This window comes from Neoarthrinium moseri (genome assembly GCF_022829205.1).
Source record: "Neoarthrinium moseri strain CBS 164.80 chromosome Unknown scaffold23_Wmoseri_CBS_16480, whole genome shotgun sequence".
NCBI classification, from domain to species: Eukaryota; Fungi; Ascomycota; class Sordariomycetes; order Amphisphaeriales; family Apiosporaceae; genus Neoarthrinium; species Neoarthrinium moseri.
The window spans coordinates 86,161-111,644 of NW_026055137.1; the positions used below are offsets into that span (position 1 = coordinate 86,161).

General features: G+C 50.5%; 10 protein-coding genes across 10 annotated transcripts; 6 read left to right on the forward strand and 4 right to left on the reverse strand.

Annotated features, from left to right (window-relative positions):
* Positions 1-1,668: 1,668 nt before the first annotated feature.
* Positions 1,669-2,456, reverse strand: JN550_006519 (uncharacterized protein; the record flags this gene model as incomplete). Its single annotated transcript, XM_049318267.1, has 2 exons — positions 1,669-2,367; positions 2,448-2,456. 2 exons carry the CDS (start codon positions 2,454-2,456, stop codon positions 1,669-1,671), a joined length of 708 nt encoding a protein of 235 aa, XP_049171407.1.
* A 2,917-nt stretch (positions 2,457-5,373) lies between these two features.
* On the forward strand, positions 5,374-6,249 carry JN550_006520 (uncharacterized protein; the record flags this gene model as incomplete). The annotated part of the gene is made up of 1 exon (XM_049318268.1): positions 5,374-6,249. The coding sequence occupies one exon, from the start codon at positions 5,374-5,376 to the stop codon at positions 6,247-6,249; it is 876 nt and encodes a 291-aa protein (XP_049171408.1).
* A 449-nt stretch (positions 6,250-6,698) lies between these two features.
* JN550_006521 (uncharacterized protein) lies at positions 6,699-7,097 on the forward strand (the record flags this gene model as incomplete). The annotated part of the gene is made up of 1 exon (XM_049318269.1): positions 6,699-7,097. One exon carries the CDS (start codon positions 6,699-6,701, stop codon positions 7,095-7,097), a length of 399 nt encoding a protein of 132 aa, XP_049171409.1.
* Positions 7,098-7,894: 797 nt separating this feature from the next.
* On the forward strand, positions 7,895-8,305 carry JN550_006522 (uncharacterized protein; the record flags this gene model as incomplete). Its single annotated transcript, XM_049318270.1, has 1 exon — positions 7,895-8,305. The coding sequence occupies one exon, from the start codon at positions 7,895-7,897 to the stop codon at positions 8,303-8,305; it is 411 nt and encodes a 136-aa protein (XP_049171410.1).
* Positions 8,306-9,687: 1,382 nt separating this feature from the next.
* JN550_006523 (uncharacterized protein) lies at positions 9,688-10,683 on the reverse strand (the record flags this gene model as incomplete). Its single annotated transcript, XM_049318271.1, has 1 exon — positions 9,688-10,683. One exon carries the CDS (start codon positions 10,681-10,683, stop codon positions 9,688-9,690), a length of 996 nt encoding a protein of 331 aa, XP_049171411.1.
* A 5,850-nt stretch (positions 10,684-16,533) lies between these two features.
* Positions 16,534-17,676, forward strand: JN550_006524 (uncharacterized protein; the record flags this gene model as incomplete). The annotated part of the gene is made up of 4 exons (XM_049318272.1): positions 16,534-16,761; positions 17,038-17,284; positions 17,345-17,553; positions 17,611-17,676. The coding sequence occupies 4 exons, from the start codon at positions 16,534-16,536 to the stop codon at positions 17,674-17,676; spliced, it is 750 nt and encodes a 249-aa protein (XP_049171412.1).
* A 373-nt stretch (positions 17,677-18,049) lies between these two features.
* On the forward strand, positions 18,050-19,069 carry JN550_006525 (uncharacterized protein; the record flags this gene model as incomplete). The annotated part of the gene is made up of 1 exon (XM_049318274.1): positions 18,050-19,069. The coding sequence occupies one exon, from the start codon at positions 18,050-18,052 to the stop codon at positions 19,067-19,069; it is 1,020 nt and encodes a 339-aa protein (XP_049171413.1).
* A 779-nt stretch (positions 19,070-19,848) lies between these two features.
* On the forward strand, positions 19,849-21,046 carry JN550_006526 (uncharacterized protein; the record flags this gene model as incomplete). The annotated part of the gene is made up of 3 exons (XM_049318275.1): positions 19,849-20,001; positions 20,052-20,173; positions 20,230-21,046. 3 exons carry the CDS (start codon positions 19,849-19,851, stop codon positions 21,044-21,046), a joined length of 1,092 nt encoding a protein of 363 aa, XP_049171414.1.
* A 157-nt stretch (positions 21,047-21,203) lies between these two features.
* Positions 21,204-22,612, reverse strand: JN550_006527 (uncharacterized protein; the record flags this gene model as incomplete). Its single annotated transcript, XM_049318276.1, has 3 exons — positions 21,204-21,420; positions 21,471-21,688; positions 21,755-22,612. 3 exons carry the CDS (start codon positions 22,610-22,612, stop codon positions 21,204-21,206), a joined length of 1,293 nt encoding a protein of 430 aa, XP_049171415.1.
* Positions 22,613-23,513: 901 nt separating this feature from the next.
* Positions 23,514-24,865, reverse strand: JN550_006528 (uncharacterized protein; the record flags this gene model as incomplete). Its single annotated transcript, XM_049318277.1, has 4 exons — positions 23,514-24,026; positions 24,094-24,655; positions 24,710-24,714; positions 24,767-24,865. The coding sequence occupies 4 exons, from the start codon at positions 24,863-24,865 to the stop codon at positions 23,514-23,516; spliced, it is 1,179 nt and encodes a 392-aa protein (XP_049171416.1).
* Between the last annotated feature and the right edge of the window lie 619 nt (positions 24,866-25,484).

A 25,484-nucleotide genomic window follows, 5' to 3' on the forward strand; every position in this document is an offset into this window, starting at 1 on the left:
GTGTCTGCCTCATGATATCGCATAGATTGATAGCGTGTCCCCTCGATCATCCGCATGACTGATTTTTAAGTCGTAGTTTGTCAGGAGATGTATGATGTCTGGGAGATAAGCCACGGCGAAAGCAGCATGGAGCACGGTCATACCAGATACTCCTCATTTCGGAGAGGCACGTCGTCTAACAACCTTATCGAAGCATCCTTCCGCTTTCTTCGCAACTAACGCGACAAAGAGATAACACCAGCAGAGAGACTGTTGTTCGGTCGATGTGTTTGGTCGCCCATGGTCCGCAGGGCTGGATTGAGTTTTACGTCGAAGCAACTACGCCAATTTCCATGCGGTCTTGAAGTATCGCTGAGGCGACCATATTCATCTCGTAGTCCTTTGAGAACAAATAAGATGAGCTGAAACCACTTTCACCACGCCGAAATGAGATATCTCAAATAGATCGTGTCTCATCTGAAACCATTCTTTTATAGCAATGGCTGTATCGTTCCAGAATCGTGCTCGAAGTGTCTTCTCCGTAGGCGGCGTTGCGAAGCGGACAAACTTGTGCAGTCGAATATAAAGGAGCTGCGCTAGAGCGATTTTAGTTTCTTTGAACAACGATAGAGTAGCGCTCGCTCTCGTGACGTTATAATGAAACCCATTGGAGGAGCTCGATCGGTAGATCTTCCAGAATTGCTATGATACGGCGATGATTGGCAGTTTCGAACCTGGGAGAGCAGTTCAGTCGCGTGAATTACGACGATACAAGACGATTGCCAGCCCTAGGGGGGGAATACTTCCTATATGCTAGAATTTTGTAGGCCCCAGCCGAGACCATGTGCCCCGACACGGCATATAGCTGGCCTCGCCAGGCAGAACGGCGTGTGAGCATAAAACGAGCGAGTCTGCTTTAGATTGGCGTGGGCCACGATGAGCCTCTTTCATGAGCAAGCGCCACAATAGCAGGGGCTTGATTGACATGGTCCCTCCGCAGCCATCACAGCAGCGTCATCGTAGAACACGGACGTATCTAGCCCCAGAAGTATGTCCTGGTCTAAATGATCAAGGCCACAGATCAAAGGTCAATGTTTTGGCTCTGGGAGTTGTAACACGAATACGGATATACGGCCGCTTGATATCGCCAGACTCTTCCAAGTCAGAGAAAAAAAGACGTTACATTATATGAATAAAAGTACGACTGTTGTGTTATACGCAACAGATTCAGAGAGTAATCCCTGACAGCTTAGCGCGGTGGGTAGATAGTCTCCTCGCAGCTAATAGAACGTACATAACCTACACTTCTTACTACATTCTCCGTTGATCTAATACTCACATATTAGCAACGTTCTTTTCAAGCAATTTATTTACGATTTTTAAACGTTATAAATTATAAATGAATTAATTAAATTTAATTTCAAAAGGAGAAAAAAAAAGGGGGGGGGGGGGGGGCCGGGGCGTTGACGCATGCGCCCAAGGGCGCACCTGTTACGGCAGCATAGGTGAATGAAATTCCTGTAGTATTGCGAAAAAGCTAGTTAAAGCTAAAAAAGAAAGAAAGGAAAGAACAGCTCCCTCCCCAGCTGTGGGTTGGACCACCGCTCACTTCCGGTACCCCACCATAGCAACCACGTGTCTAGGCCAATCCATAACAATAGGCGCCGAGAGTATTGAGAGTCTTCGTAGCTAGGAAGAGCCAGTCCAGGACTGTCCCTGCCGTGTCTCGAGTGGAGGGCGATCCTCAAAGTCGTCCAACTGGAGCATGGCCTCGGGCCCAGCATATGCATAGACTGGGTCTTCTACGGACTCCAGGTGTGCAGCGGGGTCCTCGCCAGGCGGAGCTTTTCCAGTCAAGCCGAGGGACGCCTTTTCTACTAAGCTCCTGGCGCATTCCAACATTTTGGCAAAGTCTTCGACTCCGGTCAGGTCCAATCCAGTGGTTCTGTCGGCGCTGGTCTTTATTGCCTCTTTTGCGACGATTACCATACCAACCTCCACCCCAGTAGTTATCTTTTGCATCTTGCTTTTTCGGGCAACCAAATCCTGCGTCCCGGTGAACTTGATGACCTGCTTTGTGGCGTCGGCCGGGTCGTGTGGTGCCTCCAGCTCTTTCTGGGCAATATTTTGAAAGGAGCCCAACAGCTCAGTGCATCTACGAAGGTCTTCAGCCGCAATCTGTCTACCTTTGCTCGTTCCGCCCACGTTATTGAAAGAGTTGACGATCTCAGAAAATGTCTGTTTGAATTCCTCAGGTTTGGCGAGCGTTGGCAGGAGCTCCCCAACCCATGACTGGAGCTCTTCGGCTCCCTTTTGAAGTCTAGCAATCTCGTTGGAGTTGGAAGGACGGGAAACCTGACTGCCTTGTGTAGTAACGTTACGGCTTGTCTGTTTGGCCTGTTAAACTTCGACTCTGTGATGAATCCAAGGGCTTGTTCATCTCTGCGAAGAGATATGGGGAAACTCACAGAAGACATTGTGCTTCCGGTAGATCACGATTAATGGTGCTTTGATGAGAAGGAGCAGTAAGATGACTGAGCCGAAAATGTTTTGAGCTGTTTCTTGGGATCGGCTTATGGAAGACCGCGCTGCCTCTATTTATTCCATTGATGCTCTCTGTTGCCACTTTCAAAAATGACTTTTGAAGGTGACACAACATACCAAACATCGACTGTATTAGACAAAAAATTCCAAGGAGTGCGTTCAGTACACCCAACAGGTCTTGAAGTTTGCGTTATTTCACAGAACGAACCAGGGCGACACAACATATCAGGCATAAAGTTATCTTGAAATTCCAATTTGTGCTTGAATAAACCAAACAGCGCAAAGGGACAAGGACATTGGATAAAGGAATCACGTCACGCGTGGCTACTCTGTGACTTGTCGATTGGAATGCTGCGTTACCGCTGAGCCAACGGTGCAACACGGCGGCATCGGACAGACAGATTGAGTGTCAGTCTCTCTGGACTGGGGTGAGTCAGGAGACACCGTCCTGTCGCCTGCACCGGAGTGAGCGACAAGGTATTTCGATTCGCCGAACGAGGTAGCTACACGAACCAACACGCAGACCGTACAACATGAATCTCAGATTTGAGGCGACCAATATTTTGGGACGCTGGGACCTGGTCAGGATTACCAAGTAAGATGGGCACCGCCGGCCTGCGGGTTTTCACTACACCATCATGGAGGCCCTGGGGATTATCTACAAAGCAGACACACAACCTCCAGAAGCAACGGTATCGACATTGCTGACTTATGATAATATCTAAGTTCTGCTCCATCTGCTTTCGGGGCCTATAGGCATCACAACTACGAGAGGCGAAAGAACAACCGCAGAAATATGTGACGGTGAAGCTTTATATGAATCAGAGCAAGGTTGTGAGATTGAGTGCTACAGGCCACGAACCCGGTGCCAGCACTCGGTCAGTCTTGGTCGACTGCACTCTAGATAGCCAGACCGGATCTTAGAACACAACTCCTCTTCTTGATTGGACAATATACGGCGAGCTCTTCTTCTTTTCTTGCTTGAGTGTAATATAATACTATCATGTAGTAGGATCACGTCTGTCGAGGTTGGCTCCTCCCATCAACGCCCTGGAATGAGCTACGCGCCCATTTTGGCGATCTCCTCCTCCAAATTGCCGTTTAGTCTGGCTTCTCTTGATCAGCGCACTTATAGTACGGATGGTGCATATGTATAGGGCGGTGAAGATGTGTAGAAAGTGTAGCTTATCTTTATATTCATCAAAAGATACATCTCACGACCAAAGATTGTTAGGCGATCATAACGCACTCAGGCATCAGATTACAGGTCGGTCAGAAGAACAAATTGTGGCTGAGCAGAATCCCGGCCCGGAAGTTAACGGGCCTGCGGGGACTGTTAGGCAACTCAGTTTCTGTGTGAGGCGTGAGGAGGTGGCCAGAAACGGCCGAGACTGTAAGCAATCCAGATAAGTCAGCATGCAAGTCATATCTGCGATGTTGTTCTTGCTTACTGTTGCCTAAATCCCTGTTGAGAAACTCCGTTCCGACTCGATAGCAAATATTCGTGTTTGTGTTTATTGCTTGCCTAGACTAAGCTTGATCGGCGCGAAGGTAAGACGGTTTCTACTGGGCCGAATACGAAATAGCTAATGGGCCATCGAATCCTGGCCGACTGGCCAATAAGGAATCCGCCTTAACTTAGAATACATCAAGGCACAAGGCACCATCCCCACAACCCCCTCTTTCTATTTCAATCACAACGTTCTATTCCACGATTCCTGTTGAATATCAGCCAGCAGACGGGTGCAGTCTACGCCGAAGACCGTTGCTGGGCCTTGGCGGCCTATTGCACGACCCACGTGCACATCTGGACAATGACAAAGACGGGGAAGTGCGATACTGTAGGTTAGTTTTCGATCGACGTTTCTGAGGGTGAAAGTTCGGCTCATCCAATTTAGTGTAGGCAACGGAAGATCCGCGTGAGTCGATGCACAGCGAGTTACCTGAGAAAGAACTAGCATAACCAACGGTTGTATACAGTGCTCGGAGGACAAGCCAACTTGCTCTCAATGTCGACTCTCGGGCCGGACGTGCCAATACGGTCTAAAGCTTAGAAAACTGTCCCAGCCCCGTTTCATTAACCTGACTTTGAGGTCAGATGATGCAGTTGGCCCACGGCCTATACCCCATGACTTGGTGCCTCGATGCAAGAAACCCACCGCCTCACCAAAGTGGCAACTGTGTAAATCAAAGCAGGCTGAAGAAGGGGCTGGAGTATTTTATTCCTTCAGACCAGGGAGCCGACGAAAATTATCCCTTCCAAGAGAACCAACTTGTACAGAAGCTCGTCTTATTGCACGATGGGGATATCTAGTGGCACCAAACGGCAGAACAAATAGCCCACTGAACTGTTACGGTCACAACCTATCTTTAATCCCAGACCTTTTCGGGCAGAGTGAGGCCATTCGGACTGCTTCGATAGGCCTACTAGACTCTCTGACGGCATACATGGACCGGGGCCCTTTCAGTCGCCAAAACAGCTATACATCGTACGGCAAAGCACTAAAAGTGGTACGGGAGGCCATACTTGGGAAGCCAAATCTCCGTGAAGTATTGGCTGCCACATCAGAGCTGGTCATAAGCACGGTGCGTTGTTCTGCCCACTGGGTACACCGGCTCCTGTTTGCTGAAACTCTTTAGTTATCCTTCGATCCAAATGCATACGACTGGTCAGTTCACGTATGGGGCCAATACAGATTGCTGAACATCGTTTCCGAACAGGGGACTTTATGCGACGATGTCATTCAAAGCACCTTCTACGCCTGTTATCAAGTCTCAGTAAGACCCCTTCGTACCTGTGAAACTAGAATAATAAAAACGAATGGCAAGTAGATCGTCAGACCCATCGATATGGCAAGTGGACGTGACTCACAATTTGATACTCCTTCATGGCTTGCCTTCCCAGCCCCCAGTGACACTTGGTTTGGCGGAGTAGCTGGTGCTGGTATTGCGCAGCAGACGGTCATGAAAGCCATAGTCCGCATACCGAGGCTATGGCGCCTCGTGCACCGTTTTCGACTTCACCCTGGTGAGAAAACGGATCGAGCTGCTGCAGAGTTAGGAGCAGAATTATTCAAGCTAAGTCTTGAACCTTGGATTGTCAAGCTTATCAACTCACAAGTCTTGATTGTGTCCCATCACGAGAAGCCAAATGCCGATTCTGAGTACCTAAGGCTGTTCTCATTCAAAATCCCATCAGTGCGTATGCTCTGTCTCCTGTTCGACTACTGGCAGTCGCGCATCCTCATCTGTGGTTGTCTTCAAACCCTGTTCAGCCTATCTCCAAATGCGTTCACGGATTGGCCCTTCAATATCACGGCTGTGCAACATGCAGACGTCGTGGCCGCAAGTAATCTCATGGCATGCGCCGATGAGATGTCCGCACTAGGCAACATTGCACCAATTGCACGGTTACGCTTCAGTCCTACAACTATGAACGCCTTCAGTGCTTGGAACCGACTTGAACGGAGGGCTCGCAGGCAGGTAGCTCAGTCACCTGGCGAGGATGCCGAACACAAACGGATTGCACTTGCCGCCGCACAGATGCAGCGGCGTTGCTGCGGGCTTATGAGCAGATGGATAGACTTTTGGAAGCCAAGGGATGATGGGTCTGAACTGGAGCGTTTTCATTGTCAAATGCAGATTCACTGTGAATTTATGGAGTGCGGCGAGGTCCCGGTGTATTTGAGACAAGTTCCTGCGTTGCGGACACAAGACATATCTTAGTCAGACACCGCCGGTGTTGCGTAACTACAAAGTAAAAGCAATCAAATGATAGTATGAGGTGTGCCAACCACTCGGGTTATGTACTATCAGTGTCATTGCTGTGTATCTCACATGTAGGAGGCCCAGACGTGCCCAGACCTCGATAGTAATGGGGCAAGTGCGGCACTATAATATTCACTACCTAAGCAAGCACGGAGGGACATTCCATGCATGCCTTCACTTCTTCTAGCGGTTGCGTGTGTTTTCTATTTTTGATGAGGAAGGTGCTCTTACATTGATTAATTATTTCGCACTCTCCACAACACGACCATCTTGAAAGCCGCAACCTTTATCAACACATCACGGTCCGTCTGTCTACAACTCTTCCGACCCCTACATACGCAGACTACGCAAGCACGTCTCAACAGTACTCAATAATAGAAAACGAACTTCGCGCAAAAGTTTCGAAGATGCACTCCCGCCTGCTTGGGATTGCCTTCATGGCCATCTCGGCGGTCGCCTGGCAGAAAACCTCAACCTCCGACACAGCCATGATTGATGCTGCCATTGACAACCCGAAATGGTGGTTCCAGCTTCATCGGTATGAGAAATGCAACAAACAGGCGTTGGCAATATGGGGAAATGAGCCGATGTGTGACAATGTCGACTCAGCTGGCTACCAGTCATGGAACCTATCGTCGGAGATGCGCATCCAGGCTGGGTTTGAAGTCATTCTGTACTCGGAAGCCGACTGCAAGGGCAACGAACTGGACCATATCAAGTCTACTGATCCTACCGAGATCTGCTACCGAACTTCAGGCGACAGCGTCCGGGTTCATTCCTACCAGGTTGTGAGCAATAGCGATTAATGGGGATGAAGCCACGCAATGACAAGGTTGGCGTGTCCCGTCTCACAACCAAGAAGTCTGACATACTTGATCGCTGATGGCTCTCATTGTAAAGGTTTGAGAAACTGGTACAGGTCACAATGATAGGGTCTAGGGGATCTTACCTACGTAGTCTACTCAGGAGATTACGAAATGTGAATGCAACTGTTATGGAACGATACAATCCACCCGTTGTCTGCTACGTGCTTTTCCAGACTTACTCCAAGATTCAAGCTATCTCTTAGTTGACTACATAGGGACGTTTGCCGAATTTCCCAGTGACTGTCGGTGTAGAGGGTGGCTGGGCATCGCATAACATCAAAAACTTTCACCATGATGGGTGCGACATCAAAATAACTCCTACTAAAAGTGAGTTATCTGTGTTTCAATCTAACCGCATTCATGCTGGGTAGGACATGTACGGCTTTTCTCTACGGTGAGCCTGGCCTCGACCAACTGCGATTTGGCCTAGACAAATCCATCCAATCTACAGAAAAGCATTCCCACTGCCCCCAAGGCCTCGATTCTTTCACTTGAAATGTTCAGAAGACCTAGACCGTAGATTACTGGAAACTGGTGGGAATAATTGACTAGCATGTTGTTCCAGGCTCTTGAAAGCCTTGTTCTAGCCTGATTGACAAACGCAAGTCGCATGCAATCACCCTCACCGACTCCCTCTCGTTGTATATAACCCGTCAGGCGGGTTGAACTTCTCTGAGGATTTCTTGTCACTGCCAAACTCAACATCACACAACTTCTCAAGCAAGGCCATCGACAATATGCACTCTACGCTATTCCTCATGGGCACAGCCCTCATCGCGGCCGTCCTCTCAACAGGATCTATAGCAGGCAACACTTCTACCGACACCGTCGCCGATGCAAACGCATGGAGTATCCGGCTGTTCGAGCAAGATCGATGCTCAGGACGTCTAGAGACAGACATCACCGGAAGTGGCGTGAGCAGCGGATGCCGCGTTGTGGCGCCGCCGTCATACATCAGCGCACGGCCCGACTTCGTCAACATCGGCGGCGACCAGAAGCTCGAGGTCCGGTTCTACCACAGCATGGACTGCTCCACGAACCCCATCTTCTCCGTCTCCAATGGAACGGACCCGCACGGATGCTGGACCGCGGCCGTGGGCGAGGGCATCTGGTCGTACGACGTGAAAGAGGTTGCCGAGAATGCCTGATGAAGGCAATTTGGGGTTTCAGGCTGGGTTCGTGAAGCGTTTCACCGCTATTTGGGCGGAATAGGAAGTTGTGGTACACAGGACCATATTTGGTCGATGGAAATCAAGTGTTAACTGCGATAGCTAGGTAGCTATCGTGGTGTAGTGTGATGGTGAGCCGTGTGGCAGTCACCGGCAACCCCGCCATATCCAAGAGCGTAATCCATACCTCTAGAAAGATCGGACTACCCTTCTACACCACTCTTTTCGAAATCTCTTCCACAAACCGTCAGTGTGGTGACAGAATGCTCCACTCTTGGGAATTCCGTGCCCGTTTGCATTGGATCTTCAGGTTATTAGTCCAGGGCGTCCACTGAATGCCCTGGAAATTGCGGCTTTATAAGGGTTAGAAAACCAAAAGAAAAAATTTTTTTTTTAAAAAAAAAAAAAAAAAAAAAAGGCGTGATCTCGCACCCCTAAGAGCCTTGATATACAATTGACCACTACAGCCCTTTCAAGCGAGTACTACTAATAGCGTCCTCTGAAATTAGATATATTATCATTAGTTGTTCTTGCATTGTGACCTGACGATGCAGAGCGAGTCGTCTACAGTGGTCGCTGGTGGAACTTCTTGGTTGGTTAGTTACGGTTGCAACTATCTGGAACTCGTCCTCGATGCTCCCGAAATAGGTATCATTTCGCAAAGCCTGGTGCTGGCCACCCGCGACATAAGGACTCAGCGCAATCATTTGCCGTTCTCCACCTCGTGGCCGTGCTCTGCATAGCTACCTAAGTTACATCAGCTGGTGAGAAGAGGGTTGAATACCGCATTGAGTTCGATTCTCAATGGCGCCAGGGCATTTATTGACCCTGCGGGGTCCCTCTTTTATCTACCCCTAGAGCAACGGGCATGACTCAGGATAGGACTACCCTCGCGTATCGAACAGCGATCATGAGTCAAGTTTTCATGCACGAGCTGCGATGCCTTGCAGATTATGTAGCTCGGCAAATTGCCGCACGTCGTCGAGTGTTCTTGAATGACTGGTATACCGCCATGGGCACGCGTCTTGCGTCTCCGACTGAACCTGCCGAGGCCGCGTTGCCTACCTCACCCCGCCATGATCGGGCTCAATACCTACGTAGGTAGACAGGTCTTTCCAGCCGACAACTCTACATTGCACGTCTGCCAATCATGCTCTATTATTGACCATTGTTACGATCTACTGTCACTGTGACTCCCTTACCAGACAGCGGAAAGATGCCTACGGATCTGGATTCAGGATTCAGTAAGGAAATTCAAAATCGCATTGCGCAGCTCAAGCATCGTAGAAACGCTAACCCTACCCCCACCCTCTCATGTTCATCAGTTTGAGGTGCAAATTAACTCTGCCTGGAATTCCAATTCAGTTCATTTCGTAGAACTGAAGATGTTTCATCTTACATCTCAGTGGCTGCAGCTCTTTCAAATCAGTTACACTACTCAGTCCTTCAAGAGCCGAATTTTCCAACAAGTTTAAAAGTGACTTCGCGTCCTTTCCGCGAAAAATGCCGACATCTATAGTCTTATTCTCCTCAATTTTGCCATTAGAGATACGCATTGTATCTGGAATGCCCAATGCCGACTCGATTGGCTCAATTCGTAGTTCGAGGAGTCGCACGAATAGCTGACCAAAGATGTTGCGAGGTGAGTGAATCTCAAAGCCGGCAATGGATAGTTTTGGCGATGTATGGAGAATGAAGTTCTCCACCGTCGGGTTCGTCGAAGCTTCATCCAGAATGTATGAGACCAGGCAGTCGTAAACCGATAGTACAGATTTATAACAGGCCAACGAGTTTAACCAAATCTGAGCGTTTATTAAAGCACAGTTACCTGTATCTTCTGGCAGGTCTGCCGGACTGCTCTGATTACCTATCGATTGAAGAAGACGATCAAACTTCGAAATCAAGTCAAACGTGCTGGTCAGCGGGTTGAAACCAGAGTTGTCGTCCCTGGCCCCTGTAAGGCTATTGTAGGTCTCTGCTTGGCTTTCAATTTTCAAGGTGACAGGTACATCCCAAGATGTTGTTTTCAGCTTGATGATCAACTCAGTCAGGCCTTGTTGCAGATGCAGGAACTTCAGTCCGGTACTCAAGGTTGAAAAAGATCTAACTGTCACTTCGCATTGGCTGGAAGGGACACTGGCGATACCGCCCGTTTCTCGATAATGGTACTCTCCAATTCCAGCTTGGGGTTGTTCGAAAGCTGCCATTGAACTATTGTTCATTTGAGCAGTCCCGTACTGATACAGCCCGAAAGGATTCATTGAGATATCGTTCAGTGCCCAGGGCGCTTCATCGTCGAACAGCCCCTGGATTCCCTCCGTATTTAAGTGACCTCCGGGCTCCATATCTGTTTCCATTTTGGAAAGTTGTTGATCATTCTTTCGATAGCGAGGTGGACGGCCTGCTTTCTTCGGCGGGTTTGTGATGCATTCGGTCCGAGAATCGGCGCAGCGAAGACAAGCATTGTCAGAAATTCTGTCATCGCGGTTACATCTTAGCTTCTGAGCCCGGCAGCGTGAGCAAGCTTGTCGTTTCTTCTGCTCTAAGCCTGGAGAATACGGTTGGTTCTGTGTTGGTTGAGACATTAAGGAGTTTGGCTTATTGCATGGGGAGGGATAAAATTAGGCTATGCAGACTTGATAGTTAAAAAGAGAATGTGTTGATTACTTCGAAAAGATATCGAGTTGAACAAATAAAGGATTCTATTGATCTGCCTTCTAGCGATTCCATTATATGTTTGTTGAACACTTGGGGTCTCCTTCAAGCCCATCGAATGTATTACTCACTGAAAACCACTGGGTCACCACTTGGGACCTGCCGAGCTTACCGTAGAGGAAATATGAAGATCGATTGGCCAGCTGCATGGGGATGTATCCCCGGCGGGTTTTCTAAGCATGTAAACAGCACCTTGTACTACATCGCATGATACATAGTCAGAGTTTTAGCATCCATGGCATTTGCCGAGTTCACGGCACGCGAAAAACAGCACAACTTCGAGTAAGTTACAAGCAGCAATCCCGCAAATTTCCCATCATACTATAGTAAGCTCACGCACGTATATTTCTCGGAATACAATATGATGAAGAATCATCATAGCCCTTGCAAGCAGCTTAACACAGACGTGTGCAGTTTTGCATGTGCTAATGGCTTCAGTCAGCAGCATTTACTTCGTGTCCCTTTCTCTCGGTCAAGCTTGGAGGAATCCTTCTTCTCTGCACCGAAACTCTATTTGAATTCAAATCAGGCAAGGTAGTGGTGGTGTAGCCCGGTCCGCGGCCGCCTTGCACTTGCATCAACGGCAGCTGCTGAAGCATGCGACGTTATCGTGGAGAGAGTAACTTGCCACCGCTGGTGAGCAGCTTGATACCGTTTCCAATAAAGTCTGAACAAGCTCATTGGGTGTTATTTATTGCAAGGGTTCGATTGGGTGCAGGTTTATCTGGTCCTGCGCCTTCGGAAACGACGGATGCAGAGATGCATGGCTTTGCCACTACAGTAGCAGTAATTGCATCTGAGAAGATAGGCTGGGCGCGAGTATGGATACATTTTATCAAACCCCAACACCCACGCCAGAACCAGGACTTGACCTTGCTGTGCTGCTGTTAGCCCTTGCAACCGCGTCCAGCGACCTTGTCCCTAGCCGAATGCAGGTGCAACATGGGTTCGCTTCTGGTATGCTCCGCGATTATCTCTTAGATGGGCGACAAGCACATCGTTCGCCAAGCTTTGCCTTGTGGTACTGGGCCTATAAAAAGTAACAAGTACTCCGTTTTAGTGGTATATGATGACAATTTATAACTAACTAATGAGTTAAAGTCGGCCTGGTGTTAAGGCCTTACTGTAGTGGACCGCGGCTCTCATAATAGAAAATCTGTGGTTCGAGGTCTGCATGTACAGGCCATGCCCGTATGCCTTTTCATAATTATGGAGACTTTTTCACTTCGAGACCCTCTGCCGACAGTGAATGCCAGACTTCAGAGGTGCGCAGTCCATACCCGTAGCCCCCTTATCGCGGCAGGGATGAGCACTCTTGGGCTGCATGATAATGAGCTGACTGGTTTGGTTATTCCGCCCGCCCCTGTCATGCAGGCTTGGTCGACAGCGCCCCGTACGCTGTGCTAGCATTGTACCACGAGATCTTCATTCATTCGATGTATCTCCCAAAAAGTGAGATCTCCTGTACTATGCAGCTCGGCGGCCGTTGCACCAAGCTTTAGTTTCCGCTTTTTCCAGGATGGATAATGTCCCAATGCCGCTCAACATGCCCGCATAAGTGACAATTATTTGGCACATATTTTTTCGATTGCTCATTTTTAAGGTTGTTCGTCCACAAACTTTTAATACCGGGACCTCGACTAATCCATGGTTTGATTAATTAATCCACGAACGTAAAGAGTCAATGGTGTTGCAAACAGCACAAATGATTCGGCAAGGAGCAGAAGAACCCCGCGAAGCATGTGCTGCACCGAATCGCGAGCTGCTACGGGCTCTTATTGGTACTTAGGGATAAGCGCGCGAGCCGGATGTGGCCCGCGACCGATAAACCGCCAGCACTGTGGGAATAATCTAACGCCTTGACAGGGAGTGAAACTTCGGGAGGTCTCGCGGGAGGTCCCGCAGGCGGGATGCTACTTTGTTCGAACTGTTCCAAGGAACATTGGCTCGAGCATCGGTTTTCTACTGCAGCACTAGTGCTATCATGTTTCGGCCCCTTGACCATGCTCGAGCTTTACTATGGTACCCCCGATACAAACTCATTTTTATCGCCAACCTGGCCCACATACCATTAAGGAATGTCGTTAAATGCAGTGTGAAGTCTATTAGTAGCATATTAGATTGATAGATCCTTTGGGACTGCGAATTTCACTGACACACAGCTGGATCGCATAGTGCAGCCTTTGTGAGAGTCTCTCGTGGGGTGTGCATCTTCATTACCGATGATGAGGGGTAGTTGTCTCATCGCTGCGTATTGGATCCATACACTACGAAGATGAATGAATTATGGTGGGTCAAAATGGTGCCAGCAGGGTATAGAGTTCAACCGCTATAATGTCAGTCTTTTATGCCACGGTGTATTTACCAACTCCATTGAATGAATTGAAGAGCGAGGTCTATTCAAAACTCCAAGATTATATCGTCAACTTCTAAACAAACTGTTTGTTTGCATTTTTCTAAGCCTCAAAATCTGCTTCGCTTGGGAGGGATGGATGTACTTTACCCCGCGAGCCAATCGAGGACCTTCCAGGTCAGCCTGCAACCCTTATATTACCGACTGAAGTACATAATAGTGCAGAGTGCAACTCGGGTTGGCAGCTGTAGATTTTCACAAAATTACAGGATTTGCAGCACTGTCGCAATCTCCCTGTGGTGCGGTGATAACGGGAACATGGTCCAGCCCAGGGACCGTAGTCATGTTCAGTGTGCCATAGCGTCCCGAGTACACAGTAACCGCATCGCACTCGCCTAACTCTTCCACATCATGATACTAAAGCGGATGGTGTGACCTTCGATCGTGATTTATGAAGCCGTGACCGGAAGTCGGAGAAACAAGTAAGATACTTGGACGAGACTAACTACATTTGAGATATGAGCGCTACTGTGCCATTGTTCAGGTTTAAGGTTCTGTCAGGCCTCTCCGTCCTCAGAGGCGCGATAGCGGATTTTACATCCAATTTCTGTCTCGACCTTGAAAAGCTTGGCATCAATGGCTTTCATTCTGGGGAAATATTCATGGGAAGTGACGTACTTGAGGGTCGCTAATCCGGAAGGGCCGGCCCCGACTATGTCAACACGCATGCTTTGAGGCTGTTTATTTCAGAAGACAGACATATCTGTTATTCCTCCACCGGCAGAGTGGGGAGACTCATGACTTGGAGTTGGAGGGTTGGCACTCGTCCGTAGTCCCAACTTATAGCAGGCTGCATATGCCTTATGCCAAATTGAGCCGTGGCTTTATTTCCCAATTGAGGCTGAGCCGAAGCTGAGGTCCATCACGGTTTGGAACTCATAAACGATTGTAGGCAGATGGATGTTCTATCCGTGCTATAAAACGCCCTTCTTAATTTTTACAATCAAGTTATCATTTTGGTGCCAAATTTGACGATTCTATGTGGTAGATAAATTCGTATGGAGCCTCCTCCATCTTTTCACTCTAATTCCGCGCAGAGTCCGCTCGAATTGACTAACGTAATACAACTTGGGGGCGAATTGTTCAGAGCGGTGCCTATCTATAATGCAACCGCCCTGTCCAACACAAATGAAACTGCCAGATGAGGAATCAAAGCCCTACTCATGATCCATCAACACCTCTTTATCAATAACCGAGCAACTTCCTCTCTGGCGTCCCCCAGAGCCGTCTATCGTCTCTTATAACTGGCACGGCGTGGCGTACCAGCTTCGCGTTGATGCAGTCCCGGCAATAACCTCCAGATAAGAGTCTTTTCCCGTAGCATCCACGGCACGTGTGGACATTTGTGGACCACGTGGTTGTTGTGGAATGTGCGTGGTGGGGGTCTTTCCAGATGCGAGTTGACGCATGCGATGTGTGAGGCTGCACCCACATCGTCGAGCCCGGCCTGTTGTAGATGACCGAGCTACTCTGTCTTAGAGACTTGTCGTTTATGATCAGCGTTCCATCATTGACAATATATTGTGTGGGGTGATGACTGTGGCGCGGCACATCGTGGTAGATACGCTTCACGAGTTCGTCGCCGTAGGAGTAAGTCCCGTAAGGCTGGTGGTAAGACATATTGCCGCGTAGGTGTTTCTTTTCTTGCTAGTCAATCTATCCTATGTGGGTTTGACAACAGTCGAGAAGAGCGATGTTTTTCTTGATTCGATTTTTGCATAAGACTGGAAAGGCAACCACGGACCAAGCGGGACACTCTTTGATTATATGCATCCTTGAATGGCAGTGCTCGGTGGATTTGTCGTCACCTGGGCCGGCGGGCTGGCGATTGACGATGCGCAACTGTTGAGTGGCATATCTGCACGGGTTTGCCTAAATTGGGCTGCCTCATAATCCGGGCGCAGCTACATAAATGGTCATATCACTCGCTGTTTGTCCGATAGGACATAAGGGAGGGTAGCGTGGCAGCCTGCACGGTATCGGTGCGGGGGGCAAGCGATTGGCCAATCGCCGCCACTTGACTCATTGGGTGAGGCTCAGTCGTCATGGCGGCTTATGTGCAGTTTAAAGATGACCTTGGGGGCTGTGTATGATTGCCACTAAGGCTTTATACCCCGGGTAAGCTTCGAAAACAGCATGGTCATCGGGTTCTAGACCTTCAATATGTCATCATGATATGATAGCCTTCCAGTCGGTTTCTATACTTCACTTGTATCTAATCGCACTGGCGCGCAGCGGGCGATATTTGCGTACCAAGATGGACACGAGGTGCATTTTGCAGAGGAAGCATACGGTAAAATGCGCCCCCGGCCAACAATACAGTAGGATCGTGTAATAAAGTGTTGACATGAAAATGCGCTCCTCGACTTGCATGGAAGATTGCCATTGGCAGTAGGCACAATTAAGTGGTATTGGAATTTGGACAGAATAGCGAAAGGCGATGGCATTCCCTTTGGACAATTCTCGATTGACCGATTGACGTTTCGACTATTGATATTGAACAAATTTGAATCTAGCCGTATTTTAATACTGTCTGCAAAAGATGGAGTTGTGCTCAGACAGAGGAAATCCTGAACGTGGAAGCTCCCGTAAATTTACGTATCCTGTTCTTCACACCGCATATCCGCAGTCAAATCATATGGATGAAGAAGGCACATTGCAATCGAGATAGAATATAACATGAGGTGATTGACACCATTTCGTATCGTATAATAAACCGCTAGGGCTATTTTCTGCAACAGTCGGAGAGCAGGTTGAGTTTAGACCGTCTTGGTCTGCCCAACCGATCCGTCATACGGGAGAGGCGGGGCCACTTGCATCACCAGCTCTCGTACAGTGGCCGAAATAGACGTCGTCCAGCCGGCATACTTTACATAGTTTCAGACGTCTTTGTTATACCAAGAACTAATAAAATATGAACTCCCGTTTACGCAATGGTCCATCGCGAGGGCTTACAGTCTGAAAGTGGCTGCGGCTCAAGAATGCGATAGCATAATTAGTCTATCTGGCCATCCCCTCAAAGCCCCTCGATAAGCGTAAATTGTTGAAGTCCTGTACGACGCAGAAGTCAGTACACAATATGGCGACCCAGACACCCACTGTTGGAGAGCGCACCATACTTCCAACGTCAATAAAGTCGTTTCCAGAGGATAATCCCGCACTTCGCATAGATGGACGCGAGGATTTCCACCAAGAGCGACGACATCATCTGGAGGTTTTGGGGCTTTCGAATTTAGCAGAAACTCGAAGTGCTCCTACTGGCCGCGTTAAATTTGCAGGCATCCGTGGACACTATGGGAAGGTTGCTGTGAGGTTATTCTACCCATAGAAATCTGAAGACAGCTGTCGTGGCGCGGCCACGGCCGACGTCAAAATCCCGGCTCTTGTGGACATGCACAGAGGTGGATATACTATCGGAAGTGTACATGAATTCGGAAATGGGCTGAGGCTTCTGGCGGAGAAAACAAACGCCATTGTGAGCTGAGCCATTGTGTAGTCTTCCTGTGTCATGCTAGGATACTGATAAGACTGCAGACGAAGGGCATTGAGTACCACCTAGCGCGTGTGGGCTCTTCCATATCAGCTGGATGACTATGAGGACGTTCTGGCTTGGACACAAGGCGAGGAAGATGCATCTCGTGGTATTTCTGCCGAACGTGTCCTAGGAGGCGGTGACTCAGCCGGTGGGAACATGACAGCCGCACTGAGTCTGGGGCTGAAGGATGAAGGCAAGCAGCCAATGAAATTCCAGATTCTCCTCTTCCCCGAGGCTAGGCTGCCATTCGACACTCCTACTGTCGCAGAAAACAACTCAGGACTCTACTTGGAGTGTGAGATGACCAGACCTTATCCGCATCGCGCCACTAGCAACAACTGCTGACCAAGTCTAGGCAACGGCATCTTCTCATTAGCAGACCATTATCTGCCTCGTACACCCAATAAGTATTACCCACCATCACACCGCTATGTTTCTCCTAGCATACAGAAAACTGAGAACTTGACGGGCGTGCCACCAGCAGCAGTGTTCACCTGCGGGTTTGACTCGCTAAGAGACGATGGGGTTGAGTATGCCAACGAACTTGAAAGTATCGGGAATAAGGTGCGTTGGAACCATTGTCCCGATCTTACCCATGGAATTTAGAAAATGGTCCCCTAGATTTCAGAGGCTGCGAAAGCGTCCACTGATGTGACCGAGGGGACAAAGAAACTTGCCAGTGCATAGGGAGCTTGTTGGTGGAGCGCACAGCTCTGGCCCTTAACATAACGGTGATTTGATAAATACCGTTATAGGGAGATATTTCATGCCTGAGCAGGGTGAAGGTGGTACAGGGCTCACCGGGCGAGTGGCCCTAACGTGAATGTGTACACTGTTGCAGACGTAAGATCAGAAAAAACATCGAGAGGACTATCGAAGTATGCATTTAAAGAGGCTTCGCAGCAAGCAGACTGAACGCGCCCCACTACCACAGCGAAACTCGGCCTGCCAAATGCGGTATTTTGCCATGTCGTCATTGGCCCAAGGGCACTTCTTACCGATCTCTCGCACTTTTTGTGACTTACTAACAACCTCCGGTTTCATCCTCAGCAATAAGACAATGTCAAGCGATTCAGCTTCCGGGGTGGCACCCACCGAATTCCTCGCTTTTCTTCGATCTGTGGTTCCATTGGAGAGTCATGAAGCGCTGTGCAATTCGGTACTCCCCGCGATTATCGACAGTATCGCCGACATCGCGAAGATACTGAAGTCATCGCACAAGGTTGCACTCGCTGGAAGCGCAAATGCCTTTGGCGATGACCAATTGAACGTCGACGTCTCTGCGGAGAATGCTGTTCGTGCGGCCGTCGCCAAGTGCCCTGCGGTTGTCACCGCTAGCAGTGAGGAGGACCCTATTGAGAAGCCCGCTCGTGAGTCTGGGAATATCCCGGCTCAAGGAACCCAGAGCGAGAAGTATACTGTCGCCTTCGACCCTCTGGACGGCAGTTCTATCATCGCCCCGAACTGGACAGTAGGCACCATCGTCGGTATCTGGGAAGGCCAGACCGCGTTACACCAGGCACCCGCAGAGAAACAGGTCGCGGCTGTTCTCGGCGTCCTAGGGCCTCGAACAACAGCTATCGTCGCCGTTCGTGTGCCTGGTACCGAGGGTATATGCTTTGAGATTGGAATTGGCGAGCTCGGCGCTAAAGACTCAGAGATCGTCCGGCCCAGTGTTCGCCTCCTGCAGCCACCTTTCAAGACTAGGTACTTCGCTCCGGCGAACTTGCGCGCAGCAGCAGAGGACCAGAGGTACGCCGACCTGTTCAACCACTTTATTCAACAGAAGTACACGTTGCGGTACAGTGGTGGCTTGGTGCCCGATGTTGTACACGCGCTGGTCAAGGGTCATGGTCTTTACATATCCCCCGTCACTAGCGCCAGCAAAGCGAAGTTGCGGCGTCTTTACGAGTTGTTTCCGATTGCGCTGATTATCGAATGCGCTGGCGGTAAGGCAATCGATCCAGCGGACGGCAGTGACATTTTGCAGCGTCCAGCGAAGGACACCGATGAGAGGGCTGGGTTGGTCTGCGGGACGGCTGAGGAGGTTGAGCTTGCCAAAAAGTCACTTCTGCAGTGATCAAGATAGGCAGGGAAGATCATTTTATAACGGCTTGGCTCGACATGAATAGAACTCGTCGGGTACTCTATATAAGCAAAATGGGTGTCTTCTCACTGCCTGTGGCCAAGCAAGGGGCTTATGGAACTACCTGTGCGCACAGTGACGCTAAAGTTGACCAGGAGGACCCCAAACTACCGCGCCTCCTGCTACGAGGAGTTGGGATGTGCTGAAGCCAAGTACTAGGTGCAATAGATCTCGGCCACCGCCTCGTGAGGTGCTTAAGTCATACCCCAAATTAGTATTAGAAGTTTCGAGACGAGCAATGGATAGCTACTTTCATGCCGAACGCTAAGCGATTGAGATGCACGATTGGTAATCATACCCCCGTCGCTCGCAATTGCACTGCGGCTCAGCCAGCATGGGGGCATGTCCACGGAGTTCCACGGAGCATGGCCCCACCATGGCGTCGAAACTCCCGGGTAGCTACTCTGCCAATAGGGTCACTGGATGAGAATGTGCCGCAATCCAATTCGGCCCACGGATGTCAACGGACAGCAGCTTATAGTCACCACACTCGAGTATCCCATTGAGTCCAAGCATACGTGGAGGATCTGCCACGCTTTGAAATCAAGGCACAGCCGCTTCAGTGTACCTAGTATGCCAGGGCTCACTTGTACTTAAAAGGGGCTGCCCCCGCATCCCTAGGTGTTGGGACAATACACGAACATCAACAACGTTAAACCCTCTGCATCTCAACAGAGTTGAACCACTCAGCATCTATCTTTGGCTAAAGAGAAATGGCAGACATCAAGAATAACGAAGCAGCATGGATCGTGGGCGAGAAGGTCCATCCCCTCGAAGTGCGGCCTGGCCCAGACCAGACCAAACCTGAGAGCAACGAAGTGATCATTCAAGTCGCGGCTCTCGCTATCAACCCAACAGACCCTTACGTAGGTCAAGGCGACCATTCAAGCGGTACAATAAATCTGACGAAATGCAGATCCAGGATGCCCCCTATCTGCCCCTGAATTACCCCCATGTACTTGGCACAGATGTCGCAGGGACGGTAGCCAGCGTTGGCTCGCAAGTCACGCGCTTCAAGCCTGGCGACAGGGTCATAGGGTAAGTTTCGATGGGAGATATACTCATTGGATACGCGAGCTGACCAAGTCGTCTAGGCACACCGTCGGACTAGCCCACGGCGGCGCCCGGCACGGCGGCTTCCAGAAGTTCGCGGCGTGTCTCGAGGTCGGCGTGGCCAAGATCCCAGACTCTTTGTCCTTCGAGAAAGCTGCGGTCCTGCCGCTCAGTATTTCCACCAGCGCCACCGGCCTCTACGAGGTCCTGAAGCTGCGCCTGCCCAGCGTCGAGGCCCCCAAGGCCGACCCCTCGGGCAAGGAGACGGTCCTCATCTGGGGCGGCGCCTCCTCCATGGGCAGCACGGCCATCCAATTCGCCGTGGCTGCGGGCTACCGCGTGGTCACGACGGCCAGCGCCAAGAACTTTGAGTATGTGAAGTCCCTGAACGCCTTCACCAAGGATAACGTGGTCGTGTTCGACTACAAGGACCCGGACGTGGTCAGCAAGATCATCGCGCACGTCAAGGAGTCCGGCGCCAAGTTCGTCGGCGGCTACGACTGCATCAGCGTCGACCCGTCCGCCACGAAGGCCTGCGTGGACGTAGTGCACGGCCTTGGGGGTGGCCCCTTGCCTGTGGTGCGGCCGGCCAGCCTCACACCGAAGTGGAGCGCGCTTCCCGAGGGGTCACCCGAGGATGTTCAGGGCGCGGTCGTCTGGGGCGTCAACCCCGTGCTGGTGCCTGATCACGCAGGAGCACCTGTCTGGGTCGACTACATCCAAGAGGCCCTGCAGAATGGGACATTTGAGGCGAAGCCGGAGCCGTTGGTTGTCGGCAAGAGTCTCGGCGACGTCCAGGCTGCCATGGATCTGTACAAGAAGGGGGTCAGTGCCCAAAAGATTGTTGTGACCCTCTGAAAAGCGAGGGTGACGTGAGACGACGGGGTGGCCAAATGAGTGTGATAAGTCCTGCAAGTTTCGAGCGTTATTTTTCACTCTAGTTTTGGGATAGAGATAAACTTTCTACGCGTTATTCTATGGACATAGCTCTAGCGAGTCATGGACATGCTACTCTTCATATCAATACCGTACTCTTGCTTGCGCCATCTGGCAGCTTCGCTCGGAGTATGAGACCAGGGTGAACTCTTCCGTCCACCCCGTCATTCCAATTGGGTTGGTACGGGAGCTGGTTGATATTCATGTATAGATACCCATCGAAGCCGACATTCGCGCTGTCCGGCCAGATGATGCGCGGATCGCGAACGTAAGGCGTGGTCTGGTGTAGAGTCGAGCTGGTACGGTCAGTGGGCATTACAGAGCAAACCGCGGTCACGTGTCTCACTTATAGATGAAAACCGCATTGTGCTCGGGCATCAGCATATAGACATTGCCCAGGCTATCGCCGGCGAACCCATTGGCGTTCCCACCCCTCTGCCCAAAGTTTTTAACGTTGTCGAAAGCCCGCTTCAAGGCCAGCGGGTCAGTCTTGGGATTAACGCGTAGATACGATGTTTCAATGGAGTACAAGTAATCTGATGTAAGCGGTGAGTAATATAAGACCTGTCATATTGGTCAGCACCTTCTGGTGACGCGTCCGTATAGAGGACAGAGCTGGCTGTGACCTACATCGCCATAGAGGCTCAGCTCCTCGCCGTCTAGCCCCTCTTGCAGGAAATCCAACGGTTTCCCTTTGGCTCTGTAGTAAAAAGGCAGACCTTGGTAACTTGGCACATCTTCAGAGACGCGCAGTGTGCTAGGGTGCTGTGATAAATGCCGCCAGCTCTCACCCGTGGCAAGGTCAATCATGATGAATCCGGTCCGGCCCTCATCACTACTATCCACAATGTACGCGATGCCACCGCCGGACTCCGTAGCATTGGGCCGCATGTCGAATCGCAGATCATTCATGTAGGAGTCTGGGAAATGTACATCGGACGGAAGGGTATAAGTCTTGGTGATCGAATTAGTCGTCAGATTTACCGCAATTAGCTTTGGTCCACCCGGTGCTGCGTACGGCACCACGGGGCTCGTGGACTGATTGATCGTGGGTCGGCCGGTGTCCAATACCCAAAGTGTGTCGTCTGGCGTTACGAAGACAGCCTGCACGCTGATGAAATGCGTCTGGTCGTTGCTCCCAAAGGGCACCCCATTGATCTCGGCAGACAGTCCACCCGGAGGCGTGTTCAAATCCCGGTTGGGATACGCAGTTTCGGCCGTCAGGTTCACGACCTCGCCAAGCGTGTAGTTGTACGTTCCACGAGTATAGCAGGCGAATATCCTCCCGGTCTGCGATACCGCAATGCCAATGGGCCACTGATCGTAGTAGTAATGGACCTCTTCGACCAGGGGTCCATATGTCCCTGCGTCGACTCTCACATTGTATGGACCAGCCGTAATGAACGTGCTGTTGATATCTACTGGAAACCCTTGTGAAGTCACAATACAGGGGAAGAAGGCCGACAAGAACAACGTGAGACCGTGCATCGTATTCTGTAAGCCGACAAGACTCTCATTTGAATCAGGTGCTGTTTGGTGCGTTCAGTTTTGGTATCGTCAAAGGTAATAACAGGTAATAAAGGGGAATCTATCCGCCTCCAGGTATAATGGTGAAAACTGCCGCTCTCTCCTTTTGGTCCCGTGTTGATTGTGTGGTAGGAATTGGGGCGGTATAACTCCAGAAGTTACTGGCGGGGTACGAGTATTCGTCCAGACATTGGTCAGTTTCGGGTCGGGAAAGGAGATGTCGTCATTGAACGACGATGCTAAAGACCTTGCATCAATGTCTTGACAATGTAATTGCGTCAACGCAATTGATACTGCTGCAAGGTGAAACTTAATGTAAGCATGGATTTCAAGGATTAACTTGTGACGAGCCCATGCGCTGGTCAGCCGGAGACGGGTTTACCTGTATGGATACATGCGCTTAGTTTGAGATCGCACTGTGATTAGCGAGTTCTCTATCGACACAGACTGCATGGCCAGCACTGTTCATCATGACGCCTCGAGCCTCCCAGAGCCATACGGTGGGATCATACCCAGGGAGACCATATAGACAGTGTGAGTGGAACCTGCTTACCTTGGCAATAGATACTCCTTGCGCTGGAAATACTAGGGCGCATATAAGCGGTACACAGCAAAGATTCGGTCAACTGAAAGCTCGATTTCAAATAGCTCATAAATCCATGATATTGCCTTTAGTGCCTTGGGGGGCTATGTAGGCACGCGACCTGACGCCGTTCTCGCAATGCTAACTCCCTAACGCCTCCATAGACGCAAAAGCAAATGACGACCGTCAAACCATTCTCCGCGATGTGGGTGAGGCGCAGGTTCCACCGTGGAATTCTACGATTTCCCTCATGGCGACTGTCCTTAAAAGCAGCCGATATCAAGCACCGCGGGGCTTGGCCTTCTGCTTGGCCTTCTCCTTCTTGTCCTCCTTCACCTTCTTCTTACGTGCTTCGTTTTGTTCTTCGATCTTGCGCTTGTGGGCCTTCTTCTCTTCCTCCGTTTTTGGAATGACCTTGAAGAAACCTTCAAGTCGGGCCTGTTGCGATGTCTTGCTGCTCTTCTCCAATCTTGCGCCGCCAGATCGTACACGATCCTCCGAGAAGCCCTTCTCGGTGACAAGGAAGGTTACGAGACCTTCAATGTCCGGCTTCTCCCACTTGAAGTCGCAGAGGGGGTCATCGGCCTTGCGGACATCTGGCTCGAAGAAGAGATCTCGAGCATCCTCATAGGGCCAGTCGTCGGGAATGGTGTACTTGCCACTTTCCTTGATCCACTCAACAACTTTCTCCAGGGAGCCGTGGTCGCGGATCAGCTTCAGGGCCGTTGACGGACCGATCTTAGGGATGGGGTCGAGGTAATCGCAGCCGAGCAAGATGCAGAGGTCGACAAACTGGTGGCAATCATTTGGATTAGCTTCAGTGAGGCAAAACTCCGAGGTACAGAAAGAATGTCCATACCTGCTTACGCTCCATGCCAAGTCCCTCCAGCACCTTGTCGACATGGATCTCCTGAATTGGCTCCTTGCGTTGCTCACTGTAGGTCATGTGTCGCAGGAGAACGGGACTGTCGAAGCAAAGGGTATCCATATCCTCACTTGCCGTTCCGTAGACCTTCCCGGCCCTCGCAAGGACGGCGCATTGTGCTTCGGCTTCGGTGGGGGCAATGATGTAGGGAATGCCCATGAGCTTGAGCAATCTCTGGCACTCCTCGTTGTGCTCGCGGGTGACTCGCACGGTTCTTCTCGAGAACTTTTCGACATCCTCGGCTGTGCCAGTCTCCTTGGCTTCCTCCAGTCCCTCGTGGGCTTCGGCCTTTCGCTGGAATCGCTTTGCAAGCTCACCGGACTTGAGCTTGGGGGGCTTGCCGTCGAAGACGTAGAGGGGCTTGATACCGTTGTCGACCATGCGCAAAGTTCGGTAAAACATTCCCATGAGATGTGATGTGGTCTGGCCGTCTTCGTTCATGAGCTGCTGGCCGTCGGATCGGACTGCGATGAGGAAACTGTAGATGCTCATGGATCTGGTCATGTGTTAAGAGGATGGCTCCATGGGCCGCAGGATACCTTGAACTCACGCATCCTGCAGGCCATCAGCATTTTATCCACAGTTCTCTCTGCCCAGAGCCACTCACAATTGCGACCTTGCGGCCGAACTGGTTCTTGATCTCGCCCTCCTTCACGGCGTCCGGCGCCTCATCTCTGATGATGGAGAAGAGGTTCTTGATACCCATCTCGGCGGCTTGGCGGGATATGGCCTGACTCGAGCGACTCTATTTTTCGGGAACGATTGTAGGAAGCCACCAAAGACCAGAATCACGATGGGGGGTGGTGGGTGAAGATGAAGCCAACGTCCAGATGTGATTTAGTTAGGTGATGTCACGACCGAGACGCGCTAGTAGCTTTCAATTTACGCGCCTTCTTCTGGCGACGACGCGGGTGCCTGGTGGCCTGTGCTCACTGGCAGCTTCCTGGTTGCTGGGGAATTCACTTGGCTGTGCCGCGATGCCACCCATGGATACCTAGGTAGTCTCCGAAATCCTCTGAACGCCTGCCTGCATACGAGTTATCATTTGGCGTACTCGAAGGCAATTCTACCGTGCCATGGCTTGTGTCTTGCGATTGCGAGAGCATCCAGTGCCTTGAATTGTGAAGCTTCCGCCTGTGTCTACCTGCGTTAGATGGCCCCAAGCTGGAGAACCCAGAATCTGCTCTTCGCCACGTGCGAAGTCGCCGTAGTCTGCTTCAGAGTTACCTACTCGGATTCTAGAGCCAAGTGACTATCACTGTCCTCACGTAGACGCATTTTATTTGGCAGGATTGATATGTATGAACAGCGCTGGATCATTATAA